General features: G+C 41.3%; 1 protein-coding gene across 8 annotated transcripts in view; it reads right to left on the reverse strand.

Moving 5' to 3' along the window:
• LOC126394711 (liprin-alpha-1-like) overlaps positions 1–25,428 on the reverse strand; it is a 92,862-nt gene that overhangs the window by 50,902 nt on the left and 16,532 nt on the right. For all 8 annotated transcript variants that reach the window (XM_050051776.1, XM_050051715.1, XM_050051724.1 and 5 more), the window contains 14 exons: positions 18,290–18,391; positions 17,274–17,438; positions 17,013–17,087; positions 13,852–13,953; positions 11,029–11,262; positions 9,110–9,256; positions 8,292–8,426; positions 4,439–4,522; positions 4,191–4,322; positions 3,908–3,970; positions 3,730–3,809; positions 2,719–2,869; positions 1,718–1,941; positions 1,359–1,590 (listed from right to left, as the gene is read on the reverse strand). In XM_050051776.1, coding sequence (XP_049907733.1) covers positions 1,359–1,590; positions 1,718–1,941; positions 2,719–2,869; positions 3,730–3,809; positions 3,908–3,970; positions 4,191–4,322; positions 4,439–4,522; positions 8,292–8,426; positions 9,110–9,256; positions 11,029–11,262; positions 13,852–13,953; positions 17,013–17,087; positions 17,274–17,438; positions 18,290–18,391 — 1,926 coding nt within the window. The remainder of the gene's footprint in view (positions 1–1,358; positions 1,591–1,717; positions 1,942–2,718; positions 2,870–3,729; positions 3,810–3,907; positions 3,971–4,190; positions 4,323–4,438; positions 4,523–8,291; positions 8,427–9,109; positions 9,257–11,028; positions 11,263–13,851; positions 13,954–17,012; positions 17,088–17,273; positions 17,439–18,289; positions 18,392–25,428) is intronic.

Raw genomic sequence — 25,428 nt, forward strand, 5'->3', positions numbered from 1 at the left:
GTGACATTTTCCACCGGTCCGCTGTGCTCTGAGTCTGGTGTCAGTGACACATGCTGCTCTGAGTCACGCATCTGTCTGCCTGCGCTGCAGTGCGCCGAGGGTTTTAATTTTTAGTGTTAAATCAAAAGTTAAACACTACTTATCAGCAACCAGAAGTGTTTTTTCGTTTGTGAATATTTTCATCTTAATTCTAGAGTTGCAAGAAACTACCTTTTCGCCATAAATTGTAGTTATTAACTTTTTTGGACTTTTTTTTTCGCTCAGCACCCCCCCCACACACACCCGATGGCAGTCCGAGTGTGCCTACCTACACATCGTTGTTTGTAATAGTCGCGAGGAGGAAAATAAATTATACATTCATGGATACTTTTTGTCAAAGCTTGAATGCCAAGAAAATTTAATACTTCATAAAATCACGATTAAGACTTTTTAATACTTTTTAATGGCCTTAATTTTCCGACATTTTAAGACCCCGTGGACACCCTGTAGTCAGGTGTATGTGTGACTGAGTGGAGAACTGATCTCTGCTTTCTCATCACAGAAAAGGAAAGCTAGCAAAGCTACCTTTTTCATGATCAGTCTTAAAGGCAAAGAGTGAAACTGGTCTTATTCATAGCATAGTACAACCTCATTCAGTTACATTTTGGTTACTAGCGCCATGATAAAAGTGTTTTCTTTATGACAAATGTGTAATCACAGTTATCCTTGGTGCAAAGTGATGCGTTAAGTACACACTGGGGTGAAAAGTGCCGTGTGTGTGTTTGGAGATGCCAAAAGGAACAGAGCGGACAGGAAGAGGCAGACTGCACCCACCTGAGGAGGGAAGGAAGGGAACTGTAGAAAGATCTGCAGGTACCTGAAAGTATGGTGCATAGCTATAGGCTTGAGGGGGGGGGCTGAAGCCAGTTGCACCATACGGCAGGTAAGTTACTGTCTGCTGGGAGAGGGAGCTCTGCATGATGTAGGGGTCAAAGCAATATTGCTACGAGCAAGGGGCAGTTAAATATACACATGGTTACATACTCTCATACATACACACAAAATATTAGTACACTAACTACACTAATGAGAGGAGACAGCATAAATACACAAAATCAATATGGAAAGGCAAACAGTGGTAAAGTATATGGGAGAACATATGCTCATAGAACTCAACTACAACCTAAAAACCAACATATAAATAAGTACACAGGACACCATAATTCTGACTTATTAGACTTATGTAGTGAAAGAAACAAACAGTAGTGTCTCCAGAGGCATAACTGAATGACACATCGCAAAAATGGGAGTTAAATAACCTATTCAGTGTTGTTGTATGGTCCTGGTTGGGAAAGATGTGAAAGTAAAGGAAGTTTTACCAGGGTCATGACACCCATGCGGTCCAGTTCTCTGTTGGGGCTGCGGGGAATGCGTCTTGGGGTGGATTGGCCAGAGCCTGGTGGAGATCCACCCAAAGAGGAGCCCGCACAAAGTGACGGGGGGATGGAGCTCATGGAGCGGAAACGTCCTCCCAGGCTATCGCCGCTGCCGACCCTGCACTCAATCTCCTCTGCCCGGATGGCTGTGCTCTCCTTCTCCTCCTGAATCATTCTGCAATGATAAAAGCAGGAGATGGTAAAGTTAAATCAAGTCACAACAGTCCTTGACATTTTGATGGAAAAGATACACAAAGCAAGGCTTGATGTCCTTGTTCTGGTAGCCATGTGGCTGCTGGTACCTAATTTCATTGTTGATAGCATCCAGCTGCTCCTGCAGCATTAAGGCAAGGGTCTGTGCGTCAGCCTGGCCACCAGGGGACAGCAGGTCCACTGAGCTGAATATCGTCTCCCGATCCTCCTCCAGGTCTGAAGCATCCATGTCACTCTCAAAGGCCTGGGCCACATTTGCCAGCACGTTGGCCTGCTGCATGCGCTCCCACTCCTGCTCATTCAAAGTCTGCACCTGAATTAATTCATACACGTGTAAAACAGGGAATGGAAAGAAAATTGAGGGAGAGATAAAGATACCAAAGTAAATCAGAAAAAGCAGAAAAAGACAGAGCATGCAGGGGTGGGGGGGGTATGAGAGAATGGGAGGCAACAGAGAGAAAAGGACATTAGCTGGATACCCGAGTATTTGTCATTAATGTACCACAGGCACAAGGAACTGTCACTTTTATCTCCACCACACTGACTTACATGTCGCTGATGTCCAAAGTGGAAGCAAACAGAGAGAAATGGAGAAGAAGAAAATCATAAAAAGAACTCAAACATTAGACTGAAACAGGTAGAGGAAGGAAAAAGGTACACAACACAAATAACGCATCAAGAGGGAGACAACACAAAAATAAAACAAAAACAACCTTCAAGTAATTTCAGCTTTTAAAGAGGGAAACATCACAACAAAACTTTGATTGTTTCTAACAGGAATTTTCCAATCTCCTCATGAAAAGTTCCAAACCTGGACACACGATTTCTGATGGATGTACAAGTTGTCATTGTTACTGTCACTGTCTACGTTTAAGTGTCAGCCTAAATCACACGGGAAGAATCTACAGTGGACGTGCAGATGTTCTCAAATGTTAACAAGTTATTTAAATGATGAATCTGCCAGCTGTTTGGTGCAATTATTAAACATCAGTTAATATAATATAAAGCTCAGTATTCATTTAGCTCAAATTCCTTATGAATATCGTACTTACATACAATTAATAAACAAGCAGATGAGCTGGGACCTCACCTTGGATGGCTCATCCCTGAGCGCTGCCATCCGTCCCTTTTGAGGCCGTCTCAGCACAAGAGCACTGCCATAATGGTCCGAGTTACTGTCCATCATTGAGGATGCCGATACTGGATACCTGAAGTCTGGAGTGCTGCCCAGTTGAGACCGTCTGGGAAAAACAGACGAAAAAAAACAAAACAAAACAAAAAAACACTAAAATTACCGCCTCATCATATGCCTCCATACACTACTCAGGCTGCACTTACAGTTTGCATCCATGTCTGTGAAAACATGGATGCTTCCCTCCAGCAGCAAAGACCTATACAATCAGCACAGTTTCATTATGATGTCATAGTGAAGTTGACCTTTCGCCTTTTGGACATAAAATGACATTACTTCATAATTTTATCTTGGTAAATATTTGTGTGAAATTCAGTCATTATTAGCATAAGAATTGTCAAATCATGGCCAAAACATGTTTTGTGAGGTCACAGTGACCTTGACCTTTGACCCCCAACCACCAAATTCTAATCAGTTCATTCTTGAGTCCAAGTGGATGTGTGTGCCAAATTTGAAGAAATTCCCTCAAGGTGTTTTTGAGATACCACGTTCATGAGAATGACAGAAAAACAAAAGGTCACAGTGACCTTGACCTTTGAACACCTAATTCTAACCAGTTCATCATTGAATCTAAGTGGACCTTTGCGCTAAATTTAAAAAGATTCCCTCAAGGGCTTCCTGAGATATTGCTTTCGCGAGAATGAGATGAACAATGTCACAGTGACCCTGACCTTTGACAACCAAATTCTAATCAGTTCATCGTTGAGCCCAGGGGGATGTTTGTGCCAAGTTTAAAGAAATCCCCTGAAGGCGTTCTTGAGATATCACGTTTAAGTATGGGACGGGTGGATGACCCAAAAAACATCATAACTACATCCTCGGCTATCACCAGCACGGAGACATAACAATCAGAAAGACTCTAAGAAGTTACAGTTTGAAACTGTGAACTTAACCAGTTATCCGACTTACCCATGTAGTAAGGAGTTGCTCCTACTCCTACCCTGCTCATTCTCTGCCCTCATGGTCTCAATCTGGATCAGGAGCTGCTCCTATAGGAGCGGACATTCACAGACATAGTGATCACTGGGCGGAAATACAAAATCTATAGCCCCAAAGGAAAAGGCTCCATTATCTCCCCTCCCCTCACCTTCTCATGGTGGGACTCCTCAATCAACTTCTTGGTGTGCTCCAGTTCTCTTATCAGGGCATTCTAAAAAAGAGACAGGGACAAGCTGATTCACTGGCAAATAAACAGTAACTGAGCTACTAACCTTGCACCTCCTAGCCATGGGACACAAGTGGAGGACCAACAAACATGTATTATGAAGAAAGCAGCATCCTTTACTTGTCTGCCACTTTGCTACTCTCAGTGACTTTGCAACTTTAGATCATCCTCACTGCACCGCTGATCACATGTATGTTTTATTTACCTTATCCTCCAGAGCAGACATCCTCTCTTTGAGGTGGAGCTGGAGTCTCTCATTGGATTCTGAAAGGAGCTTGTCGACTGTCTCAGACAGACGCTTGTTGTGCTCCTCGTTCATCTTTTCTCGCTGCCGTGCCTACATAAACCGAAAAACAACATTTTAAAAAGGTACACATGTTAAGACTGTCTTAATAGCAGTAAAGCTGTGAGGATTAAGCCAAGTTTAGTGACGCAGATTTCCCTCTTTCTCACCCTGAGCAGTTCCTGGTTCTTCTCCTCCAGCTGGGCCTCCAGCTGCCGCAGCCTCTCCTCCACATTGCCATGGCGTTCCTCGGCCTAAAAATCAGGGACAATTAAAATTCAACTCAATATTCAATCCTCTCAGAGCTAATGAGAATGTCTCTAGTGCTCCTCTTTGATCTCCCCAGAGGGATTTGTCATCCATCCTGGAGAAGGACCTTGCTGAGAAAGGGCCTAAGCTCTGCCCTGTTTGAGGTTTGGGTGCAAAGCCTACGAAAGTCCTTCAAAAGGAGGGGGTCACCAACATCAACAGCCTGGGAAGCAAGCATCTATATACCGACTTACAGCAAGAGGTCCAGCACCAGCTGCATTAGGGGAGGAAAGAAAAGCAGCACCACCCACAAAAAGACAAAAACAAAACAAATACAAAGGACTACAGGCACATTTATGGGAAAAATGATTACACGAAACAATAGTTAATTCTATATTTTGTCTGCAATGAGGCATACCGTAAAACTTGGTGTATAAGTCGCACTTTTTTCCCCCTTTTTTTCATCTAAAAAGTTGGGTGCGGGTTATAGACCGGTACGACCTATAGACCAAGGTAAATGCTGACATAGGTAATTTGACCCACAAGATGGCGCTACGACCAAACGTCCTCTTTTGCCCGGACATGTCCACTTTTCACGTCCCGTCCGGGGCGTCCGGGGGTCTTTTATAAACTGATGATAATGTCCGGTTTTCTGTGTGTTTGTGTGTGTATGTGTTAGAGTGCGGCACGGGTAGCGTATTTCTGTCCGAACCCGAACCGAGCCCGACATTATTTAATGACCAAAGCACTGAGTTTGTGTCACACAGTGGTTACAGGCTATTTAACAGGCCGGNCAGGTGTTGTCACGTAAATAACAGTGCCCAAGAAATAAACAGAACAGACAATAGGATTTTATTTATTTTTACACTACATTGTCACTGAAAGCTGACCGAATCCGACCCGAGCCCAAATACAATTTATAGCTACATTTTTGACCAAACCCGGCCGACCCGTCGGGTATCATCGGGCTCAGATTGCCACATTCTAGTGTGTGTGTGTGTCCCCTATAGAGGCCCATCTGAATTTCTGTCTTTGAGAGATATTATTTTGTAATATATCTGAATTTTCTATCCATACATATAAATTTTAAATATATTAAAATTATAAGGCATCTTTGAGTAAACTGCGAGTATCATTTAAGTAGGCTATGTCGTGGCCGGCAGAGTGTCCTCTTTTTTGGAAATCAAAATATGGTCACCCTACGCTACGTAGTAATTTAAACTCATTCGTTTTTGGGATTTGAGTAAGCATGTACAGTTACAGCCCACACTGTAATAAGGTACTGTAATGCGGTCTTCTTAAAAAAGAAAAAAGAAGTTTAACGTTAATTTAAGCTCATTTTTATGGCTCAGATGTTGTTATACCGTAATTTTATTTCCTAAAGAGGTTGTTTGGAAAATTGCAATCTGAAAAGTAACCAAAGCTACTTAAGAGGTTATTGTGTTTTGAATGTGTTTCAAATTAAAAATAAAGGGAAACAGTGTAGGAATAACTTGTATAACGTTTTTATTAACAAATAGTAATATAAAACCTTGGTTTTTTTTTTTTACGGTACTTAAAATACAACCACTGTATAAAAACATAACCAACCTGCTGACTCCTATCTATCTAAGAGTCAACAAGCTGGTAAACATTTTTCTGTGACAAACAGCCTGTTCAAGGTTTTAGCAGGGCTAATGGGCAGGGTCTCCACAATGCTTAGAGCAAATCAGCAGGCACTTCCTGTTTGTGTCAGACAACAAACACTAGGGCTTTCAGTGTTTGAGAAAAAAAGGAGAGGTGCGAGCATGAAGCACTCATTCACACAGCTCACCAACACATGGAGCACAAACACACACCGGCATACAGAGAAGGCCACCATTTGGGTCAAGTTCAATAACTGACTGACACTGCACTTAACCAGGCACTTGTCATGGAAATGATATACTATACTATAACTGAAAGTAGACACGTTGAAATTTTTTTTTTTGGAATTTCTTAAAATTTTACAAATTGCATGTTTTTTCAGTAGTTCTGGAAATGTAAATAGTTCCATTAGTTTCTATTGGCCTAGTTAAGCTGAATGCCAAAACAAAACTGAGTTTTTAACTATGCATGAAGTTTAGCTCTGTGAGTGAAGCTGGTCTACCTTCTTCTGAGTCTTAGGACCTTTAGAGCCACACAGAGCACACTAGAGGTTTGACAAGGAGGTGGTAAGGGCAGCATGAAGACCACACAAAAACAGCATGACAGAAAGACAGAAAGAGAGAATGAGGAGAAGACAGGGTTTTAATGTGAACTTTAACCCTATTTAACACAGTGGCTGGAGGCAGGGTTCCCACACATATTTACCAATACATTTTCAAAGCTTTTCCATAATATTTACTCCTTTCCATGACTTAAAGTCTAAAGTTTAAAATGGGTAGGCCAAGCAAACTGCTAGCGCTTGCTAACTTTACTCGATCGACATTTTAGCTGCCAACTAGCTGCATGTGCCTGGAAAACAGTCATAACTTTTCCAGAAATTTAACGACCATGGGAACCCCTCTGAAGTGAGAAAAAGGACAGATGGTACAGATTCAACAACAGAACAAGACTTTAATGACCTCTGCCACTTCAATTTACAATAAATGATGGATGTTGTATTAGACATCTGAAGATTGAGTGACTGATGATGGAATAGTGAGGGAATGGGGAAAAAAGGATGTAATTAGTTCAACTGACCATTTTAATCAATTCATTAGTTATATATATGTATATGCACATATATATACATAATAAAAACTTTTTTTCTTTTGCTTTATCTACAGAAAAAAGGTTAAATAGATATAAGATGATGATGATGACAGTGGCCAACAGTTCCCGCTGTACATTTTCAAACAAGTGAGTTTACTATGTGGCATCGGAGTCTTCGCGAAAATGGTGACTGTCGAAATGCCGAACTCCGGGCTTTAAAACAGGAGTTCACAAACCGATGGGGGACAACACGATAGCTACGTCCATTACTTTTACAGTCTATGGTGTGGAGGCACCGGCTGGCTCTGAGCCAGCAGTCAGCTGTATCTCTGCTTAACTCTAACCCGACTACTTTTTGCGGTCCAAAATCCCTTTTGTAATTGTACACTGATCAAATATTCCATTTACCTGAGAAATTTGTCACGGTACAGAAGCTAAAGACATTCTTACTCATTTAACCTGGGACTTTAAAAGATGCGAAAAGAGGCCCCTGCTGCCTGATAAAACTCTAAAACAAAACACTCCGATAAGAATAAGAATGATTGTTAACTTAAATTTCAGACATGTACTGTGAGCCAGTTCCTATACAAATATGGTGCTAAATTGCTCTTGTAGGTTTGTCAGCAGCATGTGTTGTCCAAGACAAAGACTCAAACTATAAATGGATAAAGAAATGAGTCAAATCTCTAAAAATAGGTCCCTGTGGATATTTGGAGTAACATAAACAATGGCTTCCTCAGCAGCTTCCACAGGGAGCTCCTGGTTGTTACGATGTAAAGGAAATAATCTAACAGCCCTGGGTACAATGTGTGTGCTGATACCAACTGAATATTTAGGTTAGAATCATTGTTTAAAATAATGCAATTAGTAGTCAATTCATATTTCCTTTTCATTTTTTCCCCCAATTGCCATCATGTCCTCCCCAACAGATCCATCAACGAAAGATTAAATCAAAGGTTTAAACATTTGAAGTATTTTATAAATCTGAAGAAAAAAAAAGAACCTTTTGAAAAAGAGGTGGGTTGAGAGGTAGATGGGAAAGTGGACAGGTGCTGGTACCTTTGTGAGGGCAGCTACCCTCTGAGCTAGCTCTGCCTCCACCTCAGGCAGAGTCTCTGCCTTGCGGATGGTCTGCTGCAGCTTCTGCTCAGCCAGCTCCAGCTTCTCTTGGAGTTGCCGATTTCTTTCTTCAGTCTACAACAAACAAACCAAAAGCAAACAGTCATTAGCAAGCATGTTGAAGACTCTGTGCTACATCCTGGCCTCAGGGTTTGCTTTTAGCTCCACAAGGTGAAGAGAGTGGCAAGGGACAAAACTGTAGGTCACAGAGACAGAGAGGGAGGGAGACAAAGGGAGAGGGGATGGGTAAGGGTGGGGTGGGCAGGAAGTGAGGAAGAGAGCATTCATAATGACACAAAGACAGACAAAACCCATGAGAAAAGAGGAGAGAGACATCTCAATCTCAGTGAGTACATGTACAGACACAAGCCAGTGTCTTTGAGGCTTCTCATTCAGTGCCTGCTGCGCTGGTCTCTGTGTGAATACAGCAGGAATTCATTAGCAGGGGTTTGAAAAGTGCCAAGGAGAACTGCAGGCGATTCCTGCTGGAGCAAAACTATGAGACTCAACTGCTTGAATCAAAAAATGCCTCACCAACTCTAACTCAGATTATAATGTGTAAATGAATGAAAGATGTTAGGGCTGCGATGAGATAACTGATCATAAATGATGCAGCAAGCTCAAAGTTTAAGACATGACCACACCAATTACAGTACATTTTTTGGGAGGAAATCACAAACGGATGCAGGCTGCAGTAACTTCTATCTGTGATCACACAGTGATTTCTCAAGATTTTAGTCCAAGGGCATGAGGCCTACCTGTCTGAACAGGGACTCCTTGTTGGCCACTTCATTCTCTAGTTTGTCGTTGAGGTCGTGGACGGAGGTAGCCTCTCGCTGAGCTGCCAGGTAGCGCTTCTCCAGGGTGGTGATCCTCTCCTCCATGTCTTCCTTCTGAGCCATTGACTATACATACACAAACAAGCGTCTTTAGTGTTTGTGGCATTCACCCCGACCTTCCGTCCTCCCATTTTTGCATCTTCAGATGGAAGGAGGGGGCTCACAATAATAACTGTCTGAGAAAACAGCTGGAAAATTAAACAAGTCAGGGGAACAGTCTGGCAAAACAGAATTTCACCTAAAAGATATGATATTGGTTGTACTATTAGCATTGTACATCCGTGTTGATACAGTATATACTACAATTACTATTGTGGTGTTATCAGCTCAACAAGAATGACCCAACTAGAGGGGGCATTCGATGGTGTTTTTTTTTTTTTTAAAAAGGACAGTTAAATAACAATAATTTGAAAAAGGGTAAAAAGCCAAGAGACGATTAATTGTCCGAAAGCCAAAGTGATACCTAATTAAATAAATCTGGATCACTGAATATAAAACTCAAAAGTAATAAATACCTAAACACATATATAAATCTAGAACTGAACATCAAACAAACTGTACAAAATCTGGATGGGAGTGTTTTTTGTGTGTTGAGCCATTAATCTATCTTAATGTCAACCTGAGATTTTAAGGTGCACCATGACCTCACCTTGACCTCATGTGTGGAGCCTCCATTCAAAACTGTGTTCAGAGATGGGCAGTATTTTTGATCCTTGTATTTGGAATGTGTGCTTCAATTGCTTTGGAGTATTTTGTAATTGGGCTGAAAAAAATTCAATGTAATTTGTAACAAGATATTTTAGATTGGAGTAATTTTGTGTTTTCAAAATGTTTTCTCCATGATTCATAAAACAGAGAAAACAAGACTGATTCCAAAAGAGAGTCGGAGAGATTTTAATTTGAAACAAGTGCTTTTAAAACAGGAAGTGCTAGCATTCACTCAGTCCCAGATTCACAGACTTTTGCTCTAGTGCAACAGTGCTGGACCTGCTGTTCGATCCATGCAACACAGCTAAAGGGACACTCACACAGCTGAAGGGACCTGCTTTCTCTGGAGCTGTATCAACTCTTCAGCTTCAGTCGGTGATGTGTGTCCCCGTGTGATTGGTGAAGGCTGCACAGCCATTGGCTGCTATTGAAGCAAAGTTCCACCAATAACAATAGTTTGTAAAACATCCTATCGGCACTGATAAATCAGCCAAACCAATAAATCAGTCGACCTCTAACCCCAGCCATAACACTGTAAACCCCATTATGTGTGAAATGCATACATACAAAGAATTAATCTGTCCACCTTACATTTGTAACTGCATTTATGTTTTGTTAACTACTTTTTCATCTCTTGTGGGAAATAAGGCCACTATGAGCTCCGGTTTGTAATTGTACTTCTCCACTCTGCTTATTTATCTTTATATATTTTATGTTTTATATTAAGAGGGCACAGATCATATGTTCAAAGCATACTGTATATTACACAAACACAAAATCCTGCATTATTTCAGTATGATTTCATGGTTAAATTTATAAATCAGATTTATTTTACAATATACTTCTAATTGGATGGTGTATGTAGTGTGCAAAAACTATAATCAATATCCATTGATTCCCATATTCAGAACATTTAAAAACACAGGATGTTTTTCGACTTTTTGTGCTTTCACATCATTTTATCTCCACTTTGCTGAAGCAAATTTTTAAATGGGATTAGAACTTAAAAGGAGAATAACAGATTATCACCAGTCAGCACCAAAGGAAATAAATTTATAGTAATGTATTTAAAAGGAGCTCCCTGGCTCACACTCCCAAGAAATCTTTGCATTTCAAAAAGACCTCCCTACCTCTCTCAGGTCTCTCTGTAGCCGTGTGTTCATGTCTTCGGACTTGATGAGGTCCTTTCGGGCTGTGTCCAGGTCCTCCTCCAGCTCGTTAATGCGTGAAACCATAGCAGCCATGCGCTCCTTCATCTGGCCCAGATCGGCCGTCTGACGGTCTACCACATCCTGGAGCTCATTGACCTTCCCAAACCCATGCCCCAAATCTTCCTCTTGACTCAGTGAGCCATCCGATGACCGCTGTGAGTGAATTAATTTAACTGTTAAGCAAATGCACCAGGATGCACACAACATAGTAAGACTTCCTTCACTTCACAGAGGAATAAAAGTATAAATCTGCCATTGAAGTGAATGACCTTTCTTAAACATCTGGATGGAAAATGGAAGAAGTCTGGAGGCAGAAACCAAAGCTTTGAAAGAAGTTTCTTCAGTATGTGAAAAGACCTTAACCTAATATGAGCAGTTGTCTTAACATTAATTAAACAGACAACAAACCACCCTGGTGGGCAACTACTATAATGCTACTGCTATAATGCAATGCTACTAATTTTGGGGGATTTGAGAGGATTTTGTCTGAATAATCAAGACCCACCAATAAAATATTGATTTCTTGGTCCACAAGAGCACATAGGAAGGGACCAGTTCACAAGGCTAAACTGGCTTCTTGTGGAGTCCAGAGTGATAAAGTATGAACTTTGTCAGGTTCAGAAAAACTGTAAATAGGGTAGCCCCAAATTACTTATTAAACCTCTTCTCACAGGTTGGAGGGCCTCACAGGCACAATACCAGGTCCAGTGTAGCTAATCTGACGCTGGTAAGAATCATAGCCAGGTGGGTAAAAGCTCTTTCAGATACTTGAGGGCCCATGACAAGAAAAAGGTTCCTAGTAGCATTAAACAGACTGTAAACCCAGTCACATTTGGCAAAACTGAAACTTGTTTAACTAACATACCCCAGTGAAGAAAGTTGTGTAGGCAGGCAAGTATTTAACTGTTGAATGCACAACTTCTAGTGGGTCTCTCTTGAAAATGAGATCTCGATCTCAAAAAGACTTACCTAGTTAAATACAACAAAGACTATGATGAAAATAAGTCCTGAGACTTTTTTGTGATTCCTTGCTTTTCTTTTTAATTGGGCACATACATTGGTGTTACAACCATGTAAGTGTCTTTTTAAAATCAATCGTCAAATAAACAAAACAAAAATGATATACTTGATTTTGTGTTGTTTAAAGCTTTTGTTTGTTTGTTATATTCACACAGCACTAAATGAGACAGATAATTTGTGAGATGTGGAGTCAATCAGAGATGTGGAGTCTCTAATGCAGCTGTCAATCATGATATTGACTGCTCATGAACTGTGGTCAAACTGTCAAAGTAGGCAGCGCTGAACAAATATGAATCAAGATTCTGTCACTGTATTGCCTATTTCTCACCTAAAATGTGTTCAGAAACATATTTTAGTGTCCTGTTTAGCTATAAAATGAGAAAGTTGGTCCAGCTGGTGGGCAATGCTTGGTTATCCCATTTAACTGTGTCCAACATGGTGGCTGGGTCACAAATGTTCTCATTTTATAGCTAAACATTATATGAAAAAGTTTCTGAAAACATCTGAGGTGAGAAAAGACAAAGCAGTAACATAATCTTGACTCATATTTGATCAGCACTGCCTGGTTTGGCAGTCGGACTGAAGTTCACCCAGCTGCATTAGAGATTCCTTAGCTCTGATTGATTGATGCTGACCGAACTGAGGTCCAATTCTACTGAAGGACATTAGAGGCAATACACAAAGGAGGAGGGACATGATTTTTCTGCCTCATGTACTTCTTTTAGAATTAAACGCTCTCTTGCCATTTGCGGAGCCTGGGCTGCCTACAGAGACCAGACTTTTTCACAGCATATTCAGAGGACATGTAGCTAGCGGATCGTGAGGAGATCTTTGCTGTATGTGCAAAAAAACTTTTCAAGCTTAGGAAGACTTAGAGAGCCTTTAAGTGAGTTTCAGCAAATATGAAAAAAGTTATTTTCCTAAAAGAGACTAACTGTAGCTTTAAGTGTGCACTCTAGTAGATATACCTAACATTACATGGAATGCTCTGACTCTGTGTTTGAAACACAAAATGCCTAGATATATTATAGTTTACCTATTAGCTAAGTTGTCATATTAAAAATTCAGTCAAGCCTATAATGCAAATCATTATCATTAGACATGAGATGAATCTGAATCACTCACACTCACTCTACAGCTGCTGTTCCTCAAGCACTGATTAAATTATGTCAAAGTACTATTATTTAAGCAGAGCCATACTGCAGAACAAGCTGTCAGCAGTAACCTGGTCTGTTTCCTGCCTGCCCATCTTGTTTAGTATAATTTAAGATTTGTCTGTGCATGTGTGAAGGTGACACAGTACAGCATAAATAATGGCTGCAAGCCAGGAGGACCTACATTTTTCTTGATAAATGGAAGAAAGGAAGGAAATCAGAGGGATCACTAATGCACTTATTTAGGCATTTTCAACCTGTAGATCTCAGGCCTATTGTTAATGTTTTTTAACAAATTGTATTTGAGTTTTCTAAGGTGTGTGTTTTTTAAGTTCTTGCAAAAAAGGTAACTGTAGATATTTATGACAAAATATGTTAAGAGATCTAATCTGACATTAAAAAGACATGCTTAAATACTTTACTCCTCCATGTTCACACTACTGCATTTATGGAACACCATAATACAACATAACAATAAATTATACTGTATATGTATATGTATATATATATGTGCAACTGTGGCCTTGTCTCCCGTGGGGCTTTAACACACGCAGCTGGGTAACCTTACCTTGCCATTAGTGCTTGGTGTGTTTTCAGAGTTGTGGTTGACCTCGCTGGTTCCATCTGCCAGCCCTCTTTTCTGGCTGCTCTGCTCCCTGAGGTAAGCCAACTAGAGAAAACACCAGTTTGTCAACACCTTTTCAAGTCATTCATTTGCTGGTGATAAGTAGCTTAACAATTATCTGGTTACCCACTTAACAAAGAGCACTACAGGAGTTTGCTTCCTTTAATCATTTGTGATGTTATCTTTTTCCATTTATTTAAAGCATTGTGTGTGTGTGTGTGTGTGTGCGCGCGCGTGGAACAGAGACACTTGGAAGTGTAGCTAGCAGCTACAAAACACTGCGTGCCCAGAGCCTTGACTTCGAACCACAACTATTGTGGTTGCAAACTCCCATGAATATGCTGCAGAGACCGTTATACTCTATGCCAAACGGCCAAACAGTAGGAAAAGCTGTCTTGCCTTAGGAAGTAAGGTTACTAATAAAAGTAGAGGGGCAAGTATTTAATTTCATGTGTGTGTGTGTGTGTGTGTGTGTGTGTGTGTGTGTGTGTGTGTGTGTGTGGTCCCGGGCTGATTCCCAGGAACAAAAGATGACTGTAGCATGAAGCAGAGAGGAAATCTAGGACACTTCTCCAAGACCCTCTGGGCCTTTTGTCAATCTTAATCTCATTCTATACACAGTGGACTAAAGACCTCTTTGCATTCATGTTCACATGCGTGTACGTAAGAGCTGTGAATCTCTCTTAGACACAGCATGAATACTCAATATGTAAATAGAAATTCAATATAGGAGAGATGTAATTAAGGAGGTCAAATGTAAAAAACTAACAAGCAGTGCCATAAAGGGAAATGTTGACATGTTGTGTAAGCTGATATGTTGTGTTTTTCAAAAGTCGGCAAATGTTTTTTGCAGGCATCTCCTGGTGTGTAAACTGTCTCACTCTAGAGACAAAAATACACTTTGATCTGTCAAGGCTGCCTGTTAACCATCTCACCATTCAGATTGTATCTGCACAGAAAAATCAAAGGAGCACATCAGTCATTCCTGCATCATGAGTGCAGTCAGAAAGAATAACCTAAATAAACCTCTTCAAATCTGTGCATTTTCGATATATGACTTGCTGTTTCAAATATGAAGATCTACCAAGAACCCAATCCAAAAAAATTAAAGGATGGAGAGAACTAGGTCATACTGTGCCGACAAGGCACCCAATAAGGCACAAATAGAGCTCAAGTAATGGAACTTCTGCAGTTCAACACAATTTAACAGTCAGAAGTGAAAGACAGTCGTGCTACCCATCTGCTTACTGTATGTTATCCATAACTGAACTAGCAATGTTCAGTCTGAAGTTAAATGTTTCACTCTGCAGGAACAAAGCTGAGAATAAAACAATTAAGGCATGGTAGGGATTTGACTTGATTACTTCAGTTTGTACTGTTATTCCAAAAACTTTCCCCCACCACATAAGTGTAGTATATTATCAGTTCATCTCCGCCTCCCCTAGCCTATGAGACTACTTTTACAGTGAGTAGAGTAGACGGCACCTGTGGAGAGGCGGAGACGGACATGCTGTAGCATCTTGAATTTAGCCAGTGCTAACCTGCTAACCCAGCACTGTGGGTCATGGCAACAACAGAGGATTAGAGATCTGGCAAGGAGACGCGGGTTTGCGCTGGCTAAATTTGAGTTGCTACTGCTGACTGCTGAGAGTGAGGTGGAGGTAGCATGAGGTGCAATACGTTGTGTCACTGTAAAATTTTACAGCTACATTAGCGTGAAAAATGCCAGTGTGAGGCACTGAATTTAAATTATTTCCATGTTACTGCTGCTTTTTTTTTTTCCAAATTCCGCCCTACGAAATCCCTGAATCTCAAAGTTTACAGCTCCACATTCAGGGGTATGTGGACACTGGAGAAAACCCAACAGACGGCCGCAGGCGCAAAACCCGCTCCCCTCCCAGCCTCCCACCCTCCCTCTGGTTCTCTGGCAGAGGAGCAGAGCACTACTTGGGTCAGAGGGGCTTGCTGAATGCAAGAGGAGAGCCAGGGCCTGCAGAGCATGTTAGAGAACCAGACGGTGAGCAGGAGTTTTCGTTGCTGTCCTCCAGTGTCCCACACCCCTATGTGGAGCCTCCCACATGCTCTGCAGGCCTTAGCTCTCCTCTCACCAACTATGACTGCTTCTCTAGTCCAGAAAAAACTCCAGCATGCTCCTTGGGCCCTGGCTTGACTCTCAGCTGCCTGGCTCTATCCCACAGCCTCTAAGTAACCTTCACATAAGCCACACTGACCCAGGCTGTGCTCTGCTCCTCTCCAAGACATCCAAGAGGTCAATTTGCAGTTGTATCCTTATTTGTTTATATGCAGGCAATAATATAATTACAGATTAGGATTATATTACAAAGACATTGGTGTAATATGTTTTCGTGGCTGCATTGTTCGTTATTCAGTACTTCAGGCAGTATTGTTAGTCAAACGGGAGGGGCAGTGCTCAACATGGGCAGAGTTAAACATTTGACTCCGCCCACATTGAGCGTCACCCCAAACAGCACACTGCAGTGAGAGGTACTTCGCTTTAGCTGCTCTGCCCTGCTCTCTGGCTGGATTGAGTGGGCGCTAGCTAGCAGCGATTACCGCTAGTAATGCCACCGTTACCAGCAGTAACTGCAAATGAGTAGCGCTGCAAGGTAGTTTCCACACAACACCACTGGTGCGCAGTGTGGAGTGGCTAAGGCTAATGCCAGCTAACCAGTGGGAACCAGAGGGTGGGCAGTGGGCACAATATTTCAGCAGGTTAAGTGGGTTAGCTAGCTGGCTGTCAGCAAAGCCAATGGAAAATAAAATAAAAAGACGTTTACATCACAAAACATTCAAAATTCACCACCTCTAAATAGATAGCAGTTTGAAATGTTGTAGATAAGCTCACACTGATTCAATGGAGCACTGGACTAAAAGGAAAGGCCTCTTATATTTCATATCATTTTGCTTTTTTTTTTTTTTGTTAAAATTTAACCAGCTAGTAACTGATTAATTAAGTAATTAATTACCAGTGAATGGGTGTTGGGTTATTGAAAGCACAATTAACAAAAACTGACATGCCTAGTTTGGAGTGAAGTGAATTTCTCATCAGGCGGTACTTTTCATTGTAAGTTATGGTTGCTTACTTCTTTGTGCGAGAGGGTGAGCTGTTCCTCCAATGCGCTGCATCTTTCCAAGGCAACACGTAGTCGCTCTCTTACCTACAAAACATGTGAAACAATTGTAAACAAATCTGCACATTTTCACATACTTTATGTTGATCCCATTTCTTTGCTTTGCAATGTCAAATATATAGGACAACCACGTTCACATGTACACATGGTGTATATACACATTACCTACCACACTTTCTTGTTTCAAATACTCTAAAACAGACACACAATCACCTTCTCATCGAGGGCTTTGTGGTGTTCGAAAAGTGACTTAAGGGCTTTGAGGACCTCCACCTCACTCGAGACTCCTGCTGGAGACTGTGCCTGCCTCTTCACCACCGTCATCCTCAGACTACGCTCATGGCGAGACACCAAGCACTCCAAGTGCTCCAAAAGAAGCTAGAGACACACAAAAGACAGTTTTAACAGGTTAGAAACCCATCAGGCTATAACTAATTGCACAATTGTAGTCACATTTGCAATATATTACCATACATTTTTTTTCTCTCAGTTTTGATGAAACTGTACTGTTGCATTGTAAATCTGTGCTGTTGCATTGTTCTTTAATCTGTTGTTTTTGCATGACTAATGCATGAATGCTAAGGTAGGCTAACAGCCATACAACCACTAATTTGCCATTTTCTACTTTAGGTTTTTCCCCACCTTTTCCTCTGTCTACCTCTGTGCTGTATCCATGTTTGCAAGTACAACTTTGAATAATATTTTCAAATTACTGATGTTGGATGACAGACTGAAGCATTTCACTGCCCCATGTGGTTTACTTTGTACATGTTTCAGGATTTAAAAAAAAACAACTCTTCTATGTGAAGAGTAAGCAAAAGGAAACAGGTCCCAGTCAGAGACAGTACTGACTAATTACACACTCATGGAGGTATGGTCCTGCTCCTTCTCTGCACAAATGGCTTACTGTGATGACATTTATTGTTAGTGGTTGAAATATTTTGATGACTGAGTAATTTGCCACGCCCACAACCAGTGACAAGGGTTTGCATTATAGGATAGAAACTGATGTCAACCAGTGTTATGACAACCATTTATACTCAAAACAGAACCACACAGTAATTTGGCAGGGATTTGACTTGAGTACGCAGGCCAACCAAACCTTTCTCATTAATAGTGGATAGTGGAGGTCGCTTCCTGTTTGAATGCATAATACTTGAGAGACAGTTTGTCCTTAAAGACTGAGAACAGAGTGTGTGTTTTCATGTGTACCAGCACATTAGACTGACCCGTGTGTTGTTTCTCTCCGCCTTTAGCTCTGCAATCTCCTCCTCCTTCTCCAGAAGCTGCTCCCGGCACACGTTCACCTCCTTTGTTAGTGCAGCAAATTCCTAGAATAGAAATGTACAAATACAGAACATGTAACTACTACTTTTTAAGTTCAGTGTTTTTTTCTTAAGGCAGTATGCTTAAGAAAGACAAACTGTTGGAGGCAGGGAGCTAGCATATTTAAGGTTTAAAACTTTAATAAGAGTGTAAAATAAATTCTAAATCCAGCACAGCAAACTAAAGACTGGTCAGACACCTTACTGGTCATCAGGGTTGGAAATGGCCTTTTTTTGTCCACCTGCCACTGTGGCTGGTGGAATCCAAGATTTACCAGCCACTCAAGAGATAGCATTTTGTTTGGCTGGTGAGTAAAGCAAATCTCTGAGCCACTGTCATATTTTACCAGCATTTGGCTGGTGGCTGGTGCCCATTTCCAACTGTGCTGGTCATCTCAGAGTTATCACCTGTATTTTAAAAGAGGATTTAAGTTGTGTGTTTTACGAATGGCCAGCAGCATGAAACAACTCCGTCACCATGACCTGCACAGGTGCCCCTAAATATTTTTTACAGTTCGCACACACCTATTTTTAGTCGCAAATGCGAGTGAAACGCTCGCACTGTCGAGCACTGCAGACCACAATTACTTAAAAGCCCTGACACACCAAGCTAACAGTCGGCCATCAATCAATGTCTGTAACCCTACTGACTGCCTCTTTGACGGCCTGTTGCCCCGTCAGCCCGACAGCTTTTTATTTTTTGGGCCAATTCAGCATGTTGAATCTGCATCGGTGATGATGGAGCCTTTTGGTTAATGAAATCACTCTGACTGTCACCGGCACCCGCATCTCGGCCGGGTCGCGCACGCGACGGATCCAGTGGGTTGGTTGGTTTTGAAGCCGCGTAAAAATAAATGCTCTAATACAGGGTGCCGTACTTGCAAATTGTGAGGGAGGGAAGGGGGAAAGCAGTAATTTGTGTCTGTTTGTGTGTAATTAATTTGAGTCTTACCTTTTGTTTTCTTTTCGTATTGCGTATTTTATATTGTTTTGCGTATCTGTAACTGTGTTTGTGAGTGTGAGAGAGAGAGAGTTTTAAAAGGATATTTTGTCTGCACATGATTTAAAATAATAAAATAGCCCTCCAGAGGCAGATCAGTATGTGAGTCATTTTTCTTTTGATTACTGAAATGTTAAACCACTAATGCCTTTAAATCAAATACATACAAAATTTTCTCCCGGGGGAGCATGCCCCCAAACCCCCCTAGAGGGTTAAGACACCCACCCTCCTCATAGTCTCCAAAAATCCCGTGGGAAACACTGAAATATACTTTGTTCTTTCAACGTTGGATTGTTTTGTTAATCTGTTAATTCTGGTTGGCCGTAGTCTGTGGTCTTTGCGGTGTGTTCATCAGTGTTAATTTTGTTGAGGAAAAACAGAACAATTTTTTTTGTCAATGACCTTTTTTTCCACGACGAAAACGAGATTGTGACGAGCTAGCAATAGATCTTCATAATTAAAACTAAGAGCAGTTGGCTTTCGTTGCTGTTAATTTTTGGATGTCGGTTTGGGGTGTCTGGTCCATAAATCAGAGCATATGAAACATACAGCAACATGGTTTGATGCCAAAATGGAAAAAGAGAAAAGAAAGATGGTGAAATATCATCAGAGACATTTCTGTCAAACACCTAAAACTACACGAGAAATATTAGAATACAATATACTGCCATTGTCAGAGCAGGCTTGTTGTAATATACCTAACCTCACATCTCTCAGGTTCTCTTCAACCAAATGCAGTTGTGCACTTACACACACACATTTCCTTTTAGGGATTACATGCATGGTTGGACCTAAAGAATGTGCCATCCTGATTTTTTGCCCTGCAAAACTAGCACAGGCACCCTGAGTAGCGAGGCCTTCTTGCTATGTCTCCGAGGGTGGAAGATGTGTGTATATGTGCAGGGGCCGAGGGGGGGTGCTGGAACTGATCGTTCTTTTCAGTCACTACCGCAACTATTCTCTCTTCCCTTCACTCCAGCCTCAGAGTTTTTCCAGCGACTGGCACAGATTCTGCCTCACTGAAGGAGTAAGTGGGATTTTTCTATTGGCTATGTCCAAGGTCTGCTAGCCAATGAGAGATGATGAGGGGCAGGCCCATGGGTAATTACAGAGTGTGTTACTTCCTACATTCCAGAGCAGACACTGAGGTTGATTTGTACAGCAACCTTAAGATTTCTCTATGCCTCTCAACACCATGTATGACCCTATTCTTTCCTCCTAATATTCCTTAATTCATAATTTATACAAAATATCATACTATGTTTAGAACAAATGGGAGAGTTTGGTACTTGCATGTAGACTTGTATTTTGGAAATGCAGTTTAATGATTTCAGTGTAGGAAATCAAGTCATGGTGAAGTACCCAAAAGATGCTCACAGCCTGGCTAGTAAACCCAGCATAATTATGCAGAGAAATTGACCCCAAGTTCTCACAACCGGAGGGTGATCGAGGAATCAATTACTCATGCCCATTCCTAATACATACACAAGGTGAACATATTAATGTGTAGACCAGTATGGAGCAATTCAACACAACAGCCCAATACCAATAACATTTCTATCATTATATTATTGTCGTCATTCATTTTGGCCACATTTTCCATAGTTGAGAAGGGTGTGGACATCAAGCTTCAAATTTGAATGTTAATTTCCCAAAACCTACACAAAAAAAATCAATATTCAGATCAAATATAGTAATGTGGTAAGCTTGCATACATGCGAATGCAGCCACGGGCATTAAAGCCTGATGCCGTTTCTCCCTGCAGCAGGGTAAACTGGTGTATGGCTCAGTGAGTGTAGATGCTGGTTAGAAGTGGACTGAGCTGCTCTATAAGCCTCAGAACAGGGGAGGGGATTAAGGGGGGGTACACGAATATGTGTGCCAACCTATTAAAGGAACAGTGTACCAAAACACAGACGAACACACAAAAGCTTTTCAGGGATAACTCTACGGTCATTTTCGGCATTCAGTTTCCCAAAGAGGAATATCCCAGCACCTCTGTGACACTAAGACAATTTCTTTATCACAATATATTTATGAAATCTGGCTGATCGGGAGCGAGTGAAGGAAAATGTCAGTGCTGAAATGGCATAAATAAGTAATGTTTTAACACAGCAATTAAATTTTTCCTCTTGTGAATGTAGCTTGCATACATCACATAGGGACATGGGTAGTTAATTTATATATAGAAAAATGAAAACTTTTTTTTTCTTAATCTTGTTTCATATTTTGTCATTTTTTCAAGTGTCTGCTAAAATTATACACATATTTTGGTCATGTAGTCACAATGCAATCCACAGATATGCATGTTATTGTCAGCTCTAAATGTACTGATGCATGTAACTGGGTATTGATGCCAACTCTCATGCACTGACCAACTGACTTTTCACACGCTTGCAACTCCATGTCCATTTTCTCACTTAGTGAAAAACAACTTTCTAATCGATAACGTTGCAGCATGCAAAGTGGACACTGGCAATGCATGGACAGATGAGACAGCATCACAGCGCCAACAGCAGCGTTGTGTAAGCACTGCGGTCAGGTCAGCCACGCCCGCTGCACCTCAGTGAAGTTAGTATTAAGTTGGATATTTAACCAACATTCACCCCAGACCCAGCGGCCCCGTCTTACATAGTTTCATCCGATGGTGGCAGGAGGAGAATGGTTAGCTCACATTCCAGCCCTCAAATTTAACTGTTGGGGGCTCACTTAAGGATCATCCATGAATTGCTGTTTAAATACTACGAAACAGGTGACTTAATATTTAATCAAAATGTATCACTACATAGGACACACAGAGCAAACCTCTTCATATGGGATTTTAGTGCTTTGTCTTTTTTTGTGAACACTTCTATAAAAAAAAAATCCTGTTTCCCCCCCCCAAAAAAACTTCCAGTTTCATATTTAGTTTAATTCATACACACAAATGGCACTGAAAGCTGTTTTTATTATGAATAGTCAATGATTGATCCTTTGCTGAGCCTTGCCCCTTTCTGATGGTCCATCAAGCTGTCTGAGCAAGCATGGAGCACACACTCTAACTAACTGTACTCCTTCAAGAAATATTATCAAATTTTTGGAAACACAAAAAGCGATTTCAGAGAGAAACAGACAGAGGGGAGGGGTCTACAATATGTGTTTGAAGGATTTATCTTGGATGTCAAACTCAATCGCGAAAGGTTAGTTAAAAAATATTTAGTCAGTAACATTCAAATAAAACAAAAAGAAGCCACCAAAGAAGTCCTATTATGATAAAAAAAAAGGTTTCTAAATAAGGTTTGCTGACAAGCTGCTCAAAATTGTCCTCTGACCATACAAAATTTGAAGTCCTTTCACTTTCACATTTCCAACAGAAATTACAGTAGGTTCAGTGGCAGCTGTGGCAGAACAAAACGTCCACCTGAAGATGACCAGGATCCGACATTACCTTGTTGTACAACAGTTGTTGGCGAAGAAGTTGTCGGATAAGAAAAGGACAGTTGTTGGCGAAGAAGTTGTCGGATAAGAAAAGGGCCAGAACTCGGATTAACATTGGCCTTGCATTTCCAAGATGGAGAGCACTGCGAGAGCTAAAGGGGCTTCAATCTGACTCGGAGCTAGCTCTTCTTCTCCTGGACAGGTACAACATAAAGTCAAATGTCTGTTTTAATTAGTGTTACAGTAACGTTAGGCACATGTCGCTATGTCGATTCAATTTAATTTAATGTTACAATTGTAGCATGGCTTAATGTCCGGAGCTTGAGTTATTAGCAGCTCTGTCCCAGCAATAAGTCAGGCGTTATGGTTGTGTTAGGTGAGTAGCTCGGCAGCCCAGCTAACATTTGCAATTAGCATTGTAAAATGTAGCCCGGCAGGCAGCCTGGTGGGCTGTGTTTACCTATTCCCCTGCCTACTTCAATGTTGATGGTCCCTGTAATAAATGTAATATATTTGCTGAGATGGAGGCGAGGCTCAGTGACTAGAAGAGCTGGTAGAAGCGCTCCATAGCTGTAAGTAATTCCAGTAGCCGTAGTAGTAGCAGCTGCACAGACGAGGCGAGTGGGGTGGGGGGTGGAGAGCAGAGGTAGAGGGAGGTGTGGCTCATGACACACTTTGTTTTGGTCTACAGGCAGTGCACAACGGCAAACCTAGCGGTGAAACGATTTCGCTTTTTGCCCCTTTAAATGACCAAAACTAAGATAATTAATGTTCCGATATGTACAAGAGAAGACAATATGGGCAAAGGATATATCATATTTCCTACATTCTGTATATTGTTAAAATTTGTAGGCAGATAAGTAACAAAAACTGCAAGAGAAGAACAGACTTCACTGCAGGTCTGGCAGCTCTGGAAAAGGGAAGGAGATAAGGAAACAGTAAGGCTCCTTTCTGTTATGTCAATAGTAGGGACAAGAATGTAAAACCAACTCCAACTGACAGCATGCTTGGTGAGGCTAAATCTAAGTTTGTGGGCTTTTTAATGCCATGTCTACCACCCCTATAGGCTGCTGCTGGATACTGTTGCACTGTTTGTTCTACCATAGAGCTGCAGCTGTTCTAAAGTACACATAGACATTATTTAATTTTCCTTCATAACACTAACTTACTCAATATATTGTTTTTGACTTGTCTTGCTAAAAAGTACCAGTATATTATTTAAAATCTCAAAATTTGGCAACATATCAGAGCACAGCAACTGATGAATAGGGCTAAGAATAAGCTCTTTTCCTTTCCAGCATCATCAGACTGTGCTGTATTTGGAACCGAGATCGGAACCAATAGGCCTACCTCCTACATAATGACTTTAGCCGTTCTTAAAAGCTTATAGCGTGTGCTGAAATCTGACACTGTGCAGAGGGCATCTGTTCTCCTAGAGGAGGACTCACCGTCAAAAACTAATTAGACACCACAATGGCTCCTATTCAGAGCTGCTTAGCCTGCTACCCAAATATACACACACACACACACACACACACACACACACACACACACACACACACACAAAGTTAATTTAATGCAGCTGACTGAATGCTAGTTTGCACCATCTCTTGCTCCTTTCATAAATGCTCCATCTGCATAAATGAATGTCCTGAACGTATTGTAAATTATGTCTCCCCAACTTCCTCGCAACACTTAAACCATCAAACAACATTAAATGATTTGAGTTCACTCCACTCCACAATTATACATAATTAGTATAAGAAACAACTTATTTACCATGTAAGTAGTTTGCTTAATTACTTTTCAGTGTGACAAAGGAAGAGCATTATAGGCTGGCCATTCTCTTAGGCCCAGGGCACACTGCCTGTGTGAGCAGCGCATGTGCATCGTGGAACCTCTTGTATTTTTTTCCAGTGCCCAGGTTAACAGGTTAGAACAACAACACTGACCACATGAGCAGCGCTGCTCAGCTGCAGCACATCTAGAGAATAGGAATCTCACTATTATTTTCTGTGACGCACAGTTTTCAGCAAAAATGGACAGTGAAAATGGTCTTCTAATAATCATATTATACCCCCTTTCACTACAGTTGTCTGTATCCATCATAGACATGAAAAATTGTATTTTTAACCCAACCTTTCCTGTTTCCGTTTTAAAATAAAAGGGGGGGGGGGGTCATTATGCGTCACCGCTGAAACGTTCACTTATAGCCTCTCTTTGGCGTTTGAGCAGTTTTATAAAACTCTTGAACATGTAATGGCTCCTTAATTAGCAAGCTGACTTTACATAGACGGCATATATGGCTCCTTAATTAGCAAGCTGACTTTACATAGACGGCATATCTTTTCAATTTCTCCTGACATTGTGTTGTTTGGTTTGTTCACCGCTCCGCGACATGCGCGTTAAGGCCCGAACATATTCGGGCGGAACATACGCGGAACGGATTCCGCGGAGGTCCACGCGGACTCAAAGCGGACGTCTGCAAGCCCTGTGCGCGCAAAGCTCAGATTTTACGACCGCGCGGACTCCGCTCCGCACCAGTGACTGCTCGGCATGTATTTTTCACATTGCGGGGATTTTTCACGGACATTTTTACAGGAAACTACAACGCGGAAGTGCGCTC

This window comes from Epinephelus moara, chromosome 1 (assembly GCF_006386435.1).
Source record: "Epinephelus moara isolate mb chromosome 1, YSFRI_EMoa_1.0, whole genome shotgun sequence".
In the NCBI taxonomy this organism is placed as follows: domain Eukaryota; kingdom Metazoa; phylum Chordata; class Actinopteri; order Perciformes; family Serranidae; genus Epinephelus; species Epinephelus moara.